Consider the following 10,582-nt stretch of genomic DNA (forward strand, 5'->3'; position numbering starts at 1 on the left):
GGAACACCACACTGTCATTCGGGCGTCAATGACTCAATTGTCACTCAAGCCCAATGCATGCGGATGTAATGGCTTCTTTCCTTCTCATGACCACACCATATGTTGGCACTCTATACTCTAGCTAATAATGCACTCTCCTCATTTTCCTCTTCTTCCTATATTGTAAGGGTGTTTACATTGCATGTTTCTTCAACCACATGTCTCTTTCGAGCCCAATGCATGCGGATGTATGGCTTCTTTCCTTCTCATGACCACACCATATGTTGGCACTCTATACTCTCGCTAATAATGCACTCTCCTCATCCTCATCTTCTTCCTATATCGTAGGGGTGTTTACATTGCCTATTTCTTCAACCACATGTCTCTTTATCTAGATCGCATCGATGATCACTTCATCAAACTCTTTTGCGATCTCTAAGACTTTTTGAAGTGTCAACTCGACTTTATTGTCGAGAATCCTAGACTGTAAAACCTTCTTTAGGCCGGCGGATGTTTCGATGTCAGGCAAGTTTGAATGTTGAGGTGGCCTTCTATGTGAACTTGAGTTGTAAATCCTTCGTTCTCTTTATTCGCTCATTGATTGTTGACTCCAACACTTTTCCTTTGCCAACATCATCTTGGATTCTTGCTTTGGATGCTCTATAGCAGTCGCCTTTATCCAGCTGGGATAGCCATCATCCTTAGTACTGTCCTTCTGAGTACTCAGCAAGCCTCCAATCACACTCATCCACTCAGACACCAAACCATCGTTCTTGTCATGTCCTCTAGAATAATTATGAGATATTTCTCTGACTCTTATTGAGAGCTCAATATATCTCTTTTTAAACTCTATCACTAACTTTTAGACTAAGTGGCCTTTACCCCCTTTCTTAGTCCACTCAAGAAAGCTCTTTTCTGTCATCCGGGTTCGGTCATCTAACATATATTCATTGAGTAATGCTTGACCGAAATCGGCTAGTCTTCATGGAACCTCCCCTACATTTCGATTGCCCTTGATCATGCATCCATTGTGTAGTTCTGGTTTATCTACAACATTATCTGTACCCTATTTCCCCCTCTGCTAGCCATCTCGTATTCATAGACCTCGAAGTATCGAGTGATGTCCTCGCCATTGAACTTGTCTATTTTCTCGATGACCGTTTGTACAAACAATGTTAACTTGTTTTCCATCCAATTCATTGCTTTGCTCTTGCAACATCCAACTCATCATTGTCATCATGAAACTTGCCATCTCTATGTTGAATCCTTTGTCCGCCATCTCTATTGATCTTTTGATCTTCGCGTCAATGATTAGCAACACTTCACACCGGGTTCACCAAATTATGTTGTAACGGTTGTGATATGTGTATCGAACCCCTGGGGTTTTTTATGAGGAGAGTTCATAACAAAAAAAGAGAGAAACAAGCATGGACAAGAAATGAAGATAGTGCATTTGATAAAACTATGTTTTATTATATCGTAAATACAAGATTTTACCGAAGTTACAACAGTTTATCGTAATTCTTATCTTTGTCAAACTCTAGCTCGAACCCTTAACTTCGATCTTGAGAGATGATATACTTTCCAAATGAGCTAACTCAACATCTTGAATGTTTAATCACTTAATCAATTGATTACTTGATCAGTGGTACATGCTTCCTTTCCTTTCTTTTATATAAGTTTTCGAATGCATGTGAGAGTGCATGAGATGCATGCAATGTGATGTGTGATCGTCACTTGGCACATATCAGCTACATGTGATGTAGCATAGCCATGTTGCTCATCTAAGTCACCATGTACGATATACACATAAGACATAGGCACAATGATGAGAACATAACCTTACAGAAGAGCTTATCCTAATGGTTCATACAAGGTCACGCCTTATGAATCTCACTTGATATAATACTTGAGTTTGTTTTTATATCATGAAGCAATTGCTTCAGGACACCGTAAATATTTGTTACTCACTTCCATATGTATTGCGTGAAAATGCTATGTTTTTGTCTCATACATCATGTTTGACCCCCACAGACTAATACAATCTCTCTCTCTCTCTAATGGGCAATAATATAGAATGCTTAATGCAAATGGTGTATAACCAATCACTTACATAGTTTATGTTGTGTATAACCAATCAAGATGAATGTTAACATCGATTAAGGCTTGTGACCAAAATCATACATCAAGTGTAAAGAACTATATCCAATTCCTGTAAGAAATGCATGTTGGACAACTTATCAATTGAACTACGACCTTCTCGGCCCTCTTCCCCACCACCCTCTCTCTCTCTTAATCGTATATAACAATGGAGCAAGCTTTGCGATGCCTCCCATGCACAATACATACATACATACATCTCCCTTTCACAAGATATAGAATATGGCACACACCATGTCCATTATACTCATAGTTATGACTAGGGTTCTTGCCCCTTAAGTTATATTAAACTGACTACAATGCAACATGGCTTCAACCCTCTCACTTGTTTCTCTTCTAACACTACCCTTGGTTACTCCTTTATAGAATCATCATCATATTGACGACTTTGGTTTGTTATGAAGCATCATCATCATCATCATCAAGAGTAAAAAATAAGTAAAAATGAAACAAGTGGAAATTAATGGTCATAGAACAAAGTGATTGGAAAAGAAATGCAATGGGTTGCTAGAGCATCCATCAAAAGTACTTTGGAGTCCCGTAGTATGAACCATACGTACAATAATTGCATTCGCATTCGTGAATGTTTCAATCATTCGCGTAAGAAAAACACCCTCAAAGAATGATAAATACCATACTTTTGGATTAACTATTTATTATGAGGTAAATAAGCCTAAAAATGGGGGAAAAACAAAACAAAAAACACAAGAATGTTTGAACGTAGGAAAACGAATGTTATGCTAGACGAACACGAATTTTACGTACTATGCAAGTTTGGACATATCGTTGGGCTGATTATAGCTGCGTGCATAGAGAGAAAGGAGTGAAAAAGAAAAACACTTAGAGACCAGAAGAAGGTTGGAAAGAATGAGGAAGAAAAGGTAAGGAGGAGCATGGATGGATAGGCGCGAGGATGTAAAAACAAAAAGAAATAAACCATTCAAAAACGTTGCTATCCTTTTTATTTTCTTTTTCGTCTGGGCTCTCTAATCCGGCTTTCTATGCAAACCCCAATCTCCATTTTGTTTTCTTTTTTTGCTTGCCGCCAAAATTTCTTCCTTCCCTGCAATTCTCGTCGCTCGCTCTGTCCCCTCTGCCTTGAACAGGGAAGCTGACTGTTGACCTTACGATTCATCATTTATCTCTCTGTGTTTTGGGCTTTGATTTCCATCTCTTTTCTTTCCTACTCTCTTTCTTTCTCTGTCTTGGGGAATTCTTCCAAATTTCGACCTTCACTTGGTTTAGCGAGAATCAGAACAGATCTGGTTCATGGGCTAAGCTTACAGTTTAAAAAGAGCGGAGACAATTGGTTCTCTTTCTTATTATGTGAGCTCATGCCATATATGCGTGCATAGAGGGGTGCACCCTTTCTAGTCCTGTAGAGAAGACATCTGTGGAGGATCAACATTCAGTGTTGCAGTGACGAGAAATTTTCAGTGTACACATTGAAGAGTAAAGTTCGGCCTAGTGATCGAATTGCAAATTATGACTATATTGCTTGGGGCCTCAAGGTACCCCCCTTTGTTTCTATCACTCTTTTGCATTTTACTAGGTATGACATAAAAATTTTAGTGCCATCATTCATTCTTGGAATGACTATAATTCTCAATTTTTTCTTTAAAACACATTCGGATTTAGGGTTCAATTATTCACTTGTAATTCCATATCAGGGCCCTCAAGTGTTACCTTAGACAATGCAATATTTTAATGGCTGGTGTGAACCCTTCTCTCATCTTATGGTTAGGCAAGGATAAGATAGTTTTAAATACTTTGGATACCCTTTACTAGGTAGTCCTTTTTACCATATGTTATAACAGCTGCTAAGATTTGGGATGTGAACTTCACACATAAAACGTTCAACGTATGAGAACGTTGAATCACTTATATAAGTATATAAATTATGCTCCTCAATGGTAATTCTAAATAATTAACATCTCCATCTCATTGATGATGTTAGGAATGCAAATGCTAGCAAGTATAATCACAGCTGGAGGTTGTATGAAACACATTATCATGTTTTTGCCATTTCTGGATCAGTTTTTTGAGTGTTGGAAATGAATCTTTTTTAAGATATCATGGTTTCTATTGCTAGCAAAATCATTTGCTCAACCATTCTGTGATTATGCAAAGGCAGGCTAGGACGAAGATATTGAAGACCCAAATTCACCTTCAGGATCTAAGGATAAATGCCCAAAAAGATAATGATGCCATTCTTTTGGATTCTTACTGTATCTTTTGAAAAGTTTCTCTTATCCCTCTATGATGTGAACGTTGGATGAAATTCTTGGTCCACTTCTCAACGTCTTTGAAAGAGAATAATTTTAATGGTGATTGGGCTCCGAATGTGAAACTACTAAAATGGTTGATCATTTTCCTTCAGAATGGGTGTAGTTTGTTTCATTATTCTAGCTCTAAAAATGCATGATCAGGAACATCTATGGCACTTTGCTGGCTCTAAAACTTAGTTTGAGAACTGCATAAGATATTAAAGAAAAGTAAGATATCTGGCCTAGAATATCTATTGATATTATTATGCAGGAAAATGTTTCTTATTAGATTGGCTGTGACCACATGTGGCACAAACTTCATATCATGGTCATTTATAATACTTAAAACTTAGAGAGCATCATATCGAATTAACTTAGTATACTGGGTGTGAAAGAAGGAATTTCTCCTAAAAGCATTGTCTGACCACCTCAATTTTTCATTTCCTTGTTCGATATCCCTCTTATCAGAACAGGGAATGTCCATTTTGGGGTCTATTCCCAACCCCATTTCCCTATCCCTGAAATGAGTTCTAGGTGTCCGCCGCAAAGGGCATCAAAGGTCTTTGGTCTTGAAATAATCTCCCGAGTCCCGTATGATTCAGGGCAGACATTTTTGTAAACTAGAATGCCTGATGAAAAGCACACTACCATCTGAGAAATGCTGATCAAGATCCTGAAATCTCCTCGTAACTCCCCTACAACTTAGGGAAAAAATTTTGTAGCCTGGAATACCTCATGAGAAACCCAAAGTCAAGCTTTGTTCCTACATTTGGGGAACACACTGTCTACTGCAGGTTGTTCCATTATTTCCCTCAAAGATTTGAATGCAGATTTTCCTAAGGATCCTTAAGCTAAGGTAGTACGTTTTGGATAAGAAAAAGATAAATATAGGGAAAAGATAGAAAAAGATGATCAACCGTCTTTGAAAATATGAAAATTATGTTCAGTCATGTGTAAGTGAATGCTTTCTACATCAATCTATATGATCCACTGCTGAAAGTTTCTTCATGAACTATATAATGATGCTGGTAGTGATTCTGGTTATGAGGGATTGTATTCATCAGCCAAGGTATCATAACCTGTCAAAGTCAGATGCTACACAGGTGACCTAAATCAGGGGATAACAAATGCAAGGAGATGATGTGGTATTGGTGTTTCTTAATGTGTTGTCCAGTTACGAATGGATTTACAATGTATTTTTCGTTTAAATGTCTGAGTGTCATTATTAAGTTGCGTCTCCCCAATCAGAGTACGGTCTATTGAAGAATGCCTCCTTCCTCATTATATCTTTCTTGTTGACCCATAATCCCGTGGGTCGAGAAGAGTATAGTAGGCACTCTCTTTACGATGGAAAAATGATTCCTAATTAAAATTTTATTCACAGATTGCTAAGGATTCTTCAATAGACCCTAAACCCTGCTACTTACAACAGAGTTCTTCCTTGCCTGTGATACATGGTTTCTTCTTTTGCAACACGGATTTTATGAGTTGCAGTCTCTAACTTATCTACAACCATTCGAGATAAATGTGGATTTTAACACTTATGTAATAAGCACTTCTGAACCCAAGCTCCAACTCCACATCAAAAAACTGCTACTATCCTCATTGGAAAATGCATTTCTCTTTGCTTATACTAAGCTTTAAAAGAAAAATGTATAAGTATAACTTATTTGTACAAACTCAAAACTCTACCATGTTATGTTACTTCAGAGGATACTAAAAGATGCATTAAATGTCCAATTCTGTGCCTCAGTGCTTAGGATTATCTTCATAATTTTGGCAATAAAAAACTGTCCTTCATCATCATTAAATTTAACACAAGTTACAATTTTACACTTAGAGGAGAATCTAAAATAGCCCCAAAGTTGGAACCTCATCGACATTCTGGAAACACAGCTAGATGGTAATCCTAAACCCACATCCTTGTTAATAGCATTATAGTTATGCTGAGGATAGGGGTAGAATGGTAATATGTATTTATTTGCCTTGATTGTGTTTTTGAATGTGTCCAACATGTCGAGAGATAATTATCAATGCTATCCCATTTGCCAATAAAAGCAGTTTCTCTCTTATCATTCGTATGACCTGTTTGTCTGTGCTTTTCGGGAGATTATTGACTAACTGGCAAATGAGATAGCTTTGATGACAACCTCTTGATTGGTGGACATATCAAGGAACAGAAATGAGGCAAGTAATACACTGAAAACACTGAAAACTTGGAGCAAATGTTACTCAATTTTCAAGTGGTAAGTGGTTTGTTATTAAAGTTGAATCTTCCAACAACTAGTTTTGAATATTTGTGAGACAATGTGTTCAGTTATCACATTCTTCATTCAAGTGTTGATCATATAATTGGGATAAATATATTTATGGATGGAGTTGATGATAGCAATTGGTTGTGAGAATTGGACTTGAAACTTGTGTCATAAGTGCTTCCAAATGTTCTAACTATTTTTCTTATTATTCTTGAAAGGCTCATTGCAAATGTATTTGTTTTTGTTTGTTCTTAGTGATTTGTGCTCTTCTTGGGAATGGTTCTCTTTGTATTCTAGCCTTCATTCTAAATAAGTTTTGCTCATAAGATCTTAAGAGATGATAGTTTGGTTTATTTTTGAAGACGTCACTTGGTAGTAGAGATGTATTAGCATAGTATAGCAGTTCTTATCATAAACCCTGTACTTTTCAGTATTGTCATTGGGGTGCGTTTCCCCTAGAGGCTAGAGCATTAGTGAGTCAACTGGATGGGGAGCCATAGGCTGCGAGAACTCATGGTTGCATGAACAATTGATGTGAACCTAAGTTTCCCCATTCATGATGCAGCTAGTGAGACATGTACCCACCATAATCTGTCTGTTTCTGATCAAAAGTGCGAAGTTTATAGTTACCACTGGTACCCAAGAATCAAAATTTCCGAATAGATCATTTTGTCTAGCTTATATAGCATATTTTATAGTATTTTAGCTAGTAATTTAAACAGCATTGTTTGCTTCGTCTATTTCCTTTCTTGGGCACTGAGTAAGAAAAAAAGAAGTGTGGTAATCATATATTTTCTTCCTTCCAGGTGAGGCAAGATTGGAAAATATGAAGCCATATGAGCCTTATGGTTGGTCATCTAGGCAGTCTCTTGCAGCTACTAATACCAGTAGCAACAGCCCTGCCGGAGGAAGAAAGAATGTTGTTGGTGGTAGATACAACCGAGTTGAACCTCAGACACCTGTATCAAAGACAGGTATCTGGATCATGTAAAGAAATTTGAATGTATTTTCTTCTCTCAAAGTTGCATAACAGTTTTCTTTTGCTTATTCATGATATAGTTTCTCCTGTTCATAAGACTCAAACACCAGTCAGTTCCTGCCGTTATGACAACTCTCTTGGTAACATTGAATTTTCAGATAATGTATACTTTACTTTTCTGGTAGCATCCTTCTTAGTTATATGTTCTTGTTCTTCAGGGTTGCTGACAAAAAAGTTCATACATCTAATTAAGGAAGCTGAAGATGGAGTTCTTGATTTAAACAAAGCAGCTGATATGCTAGGAGTTAGTTTTACGGCCATTAACTAAATGATAACCATTGTTATTTAACGTTACTGAATGTAATCACAACTTTCAGGTTCAAAAGCGTAGAATCTATGACATTACAAATGTATTGGAAGGTGTTGGGCTTATTGAAAAGAAACTGAAAAACAGAATACAGTGGAAGTAAGTTTTCTTTATATTCTCTTGCAGATTGCATTTAAAAATGCTTTCTTGAGTTTAAAACTTTTTGTAGGGGCTTAGATTCTGCAGGCTCAAGTAATATGACCAATGAAGCTGGAATATTCAAGGTAGTAGAGTTGCAAAATGGTTTAGCCCTTTCTGTTTATTTTACCTGACAAATATGCTGGCTATATTTGCATCATAGGCAGACATTGAAACCTTGCTTCTACAAGAGAGGAAGCTAGATGATTCTATCAGGTCTGCTATTAAAAACTTAATCGACATTTTTGTTTTTTCTGCTATGGCCCAGTAGACTGAAAGATGTGAAAATGCATTTAGAGAGGCGCGAGAACGATTGAGGATACTCAGTGAGGATGAAAATAATAAGCAGTATCCTCTATTATGTTTGAAATTTGAATTTCTAACTAGATTTGGCCTCTTTGCTCTATACATTCCTTAATCCTTCACGTGATGTAGATGGCTTTACGTTACAGAAGAAGACATAAAAAGCTTGCAATGTTTTCAGGTCAGATTTCATCCTACACGTATACATGAGCGAAAGAAATTTCTAAATACTCAAATCTGCTTTGGTTATGTATAGAATCAAACTCTGATTGCTATAAAGGCACCCCATGGAACCACTTTGGAAGTTCCTGATCCTAACGAGGTATTGTCAAGTGGGTGAATTTTAATATGAGAGATTATATTTCCTTTGCCTGGAATTGTTTTAAAGATGCCAAAATTGCTCGGAACATAGGCTGTCGACTATCCACAAAAGCGATACCAGATACTCCTGCAAAGTGCAACAGGACCCATAGATGTTTATCTAGTGAGGTGTGTATATCTTTGGATTCCGAAGTCATGCATCTTACAGAGTTTTCGTATATAACCGGTATCACTCATGAATATTTTTTGCAGCCAATTTGAAGAAAAGTTTGAGGAGGTGGCAAATGTTGAAACCATTCCTGTAGACACAGTTATGCAGGCTGCTTCTACTGAAACATTTGGCAGCACTGCAGTACAGATTCTTCCAGATTCCCATGTGACATCTGATTTACCTGAGACGCTTGACAATAGGGATTCCTTTTATTCTCAACTTGCGAGTCATCATCAAGACATTGGAGGAATTATGAGAATTCTTCCATCAGATGTTAATGTAAGTATTTGACTGCTGTCAAATATGCTAATTTTAGCACATATAATATTGGTTTTATGTCTATAGATTGCCTGCTCTCTTTCCTACAGGTGGATGCTGATTACTGGCTTCTTTCTGATGGCGGCGTTGGAATAACAGATATGTGGAGAAGTGATTGTATCCTTGAGAGCTATTTTTGGCACTTTCTGGTTGTTGTTCGTACATGTGCTGGTGCTGAATAGAGAATGTAGGACCTTGACTTGGTTTAGCTCCCAACTCTCATTGGGATGATGTTGTTAACCTTGTAGTAGATGAGTTTGAGATGGCGGGTGATGGAGGTGCTCATCCTCAAATTCCTTCCATACCAATGAATTCACATTTGTGACATCCGAGAGATGTGTACATTGCAATGCGATTACACGATTCAGGTTGGGATCATCATCTACCAAGGTTCATGTGTAACTTCTAGGAAGTTGTAATGACTTGAAATGGGATGGGTGCATAGTTATATAGTACGTGCTGAGAAGTTGTGAATCACCATCTCTGCCTGCCTATTGGTATTTTATGGTAAACCACATGTAATGAAGTTTGTGTATCATTGGAAGGCATCTTGTGCCAAGAACATGAAGCCTACATGGGCTGATTCATTCACAAAATAAGGGCTTTTCTTCAATGAAATGGCTTTCTTCCATGAATAATACATCTTGCATGTTTATATGTTACATTGCACTGTTGTAAGCTGTCTCACCCTTGCAATTATTCTGATTTAAAATGATATTCTCTACTTGCTTACATCCATTCTGTTGTATCATTGAAGGGCTGTGCCTATCCTCTAATGTCAAGGCACTTACCAATTCTGCCAATGGCCGGTATGAAATGGAGTGTATCAATTTATGATATCTTAGCTTTGATATTAGGATGGAAAGTACTTACATTCTTTTTCAGATGTGCTGAAAAGCCTTGTCTGTTAGTGCTTGTTGAGGGCCTCTTCTCAAGTTCTTCTGGACTAGGTTAACAAAAAGCTTGGATATGTGAAAGGCATTTGTGATTCTGTAGTAATATGGTCTTTTTCCTTTTGGTAACAATCCAATTCCATGGTGATCTTGAAGTGACTCTCCCTTATGACTCTTACATCCACAGATTATATAAGTGGGGCCCAAGAAAAGAGGTTAAATACCCACCACTTACATATGTTTTGTTAATATTTTAAGACCTTGCCACCACTAATGCCATTTGTGTGAAGAAAGTATATACAAAAGTTAATTCATACAATGCAGAATTATTAATGGCTTTCTAACTAGAAAGTATCCGTGCCAATATTAACCAAAGTATATTAATATGCTA

General features: G+C 37.2%; 1 protein-coding gene across 2 annotated transcripts; it reads left to right on the forward strand.

Moving 5' to 3' along the window:
* Positions 1-3,248: 3,248 nt before the first annotated feature.
* LOC147861381 (transcription factor E2FA-like) lies at positions 3,249-9,962 on the forward strand. Of its 2 annotated transcripts, none has more exons than XM_087323760.1 (14): positions 3,249-3,650; positions 7,468-7,635; positions 7,721-7,780; positions 7,859-7,944; positions 8,018-8,106; positions 8,177-8,231; positions 8,309-8,361; positions 8,443-8,493; positions 8,581-8,629; positions 8,705-8,770; positions 8,861-8,937; positions 9,022-9,259; positions 9,349-9,415; positions 9,508-9,962. In XM_087323760.1, the coding sequence occupies exons 2-14, from the start codon at positions 7,488-7,490 to the stop codon at positions 9,621-9,623; spliced, it is 1,155 nt and encodes a 384-aa protein (XP_087179886.1). In that variant the 5' UTR covers positions 3,249-3,650; positions 7,468-7,487; the 3' UTR covers positions 9,624-9,962. The 2 variants fall into 2 exon arrangements, with proteins under 2 accessions (XP_087179886.1, XP_087179887.1); XM_087323761.1 differs by lacking the exon at positions 3,249-3,650 and adding an exon at positions 6,443-6,652.
* Positions 9,963-10,582: the final 620 nt, after the last annotated feature.

The sequence above is a fragment of the Azolla caroliniana genome, unplaced genomic scaffold (genome assembly GCF_043228905.1).
Source record: "Azolla caroliniana isolate FFs.n. ecotype wild unplaced genomic scaffold, voAzoCaro1.0.p SCAF_8, whole genome shotgun sequence".
In the NCBI taxonomy this organism is placed as follows: domain Eukaryota; kingdom Viridiplantae; phylum Streptophyta; class Polypodiopsida; order Salviniales; family Salviniaceae; genus Azolla; species Azolla caroliniana.

Coding starts and splice junctions, on each gene's coding strand:
- LOC147861381 (XM_087323760.1), top strand. CDS start 7,488: ATGAAGCCATATGAGCCTTATGGTTGGTCATCTAGGCAGTCTCTTGCA. Junction 8,494..8,580: donor GAGGATGAAAATAATAAGCA/GTATCCTCTATT, acceptor CACGTGATGTAG/ATGGCTTTACGTTACAGAAG. Junction 8,630..8,704: donor AAAGCTTGCAATGTTTTCAG/GTCAGATTTCAT, acceptor GGTTATGTATAG/AATCAAACTCTGATTGCTAT.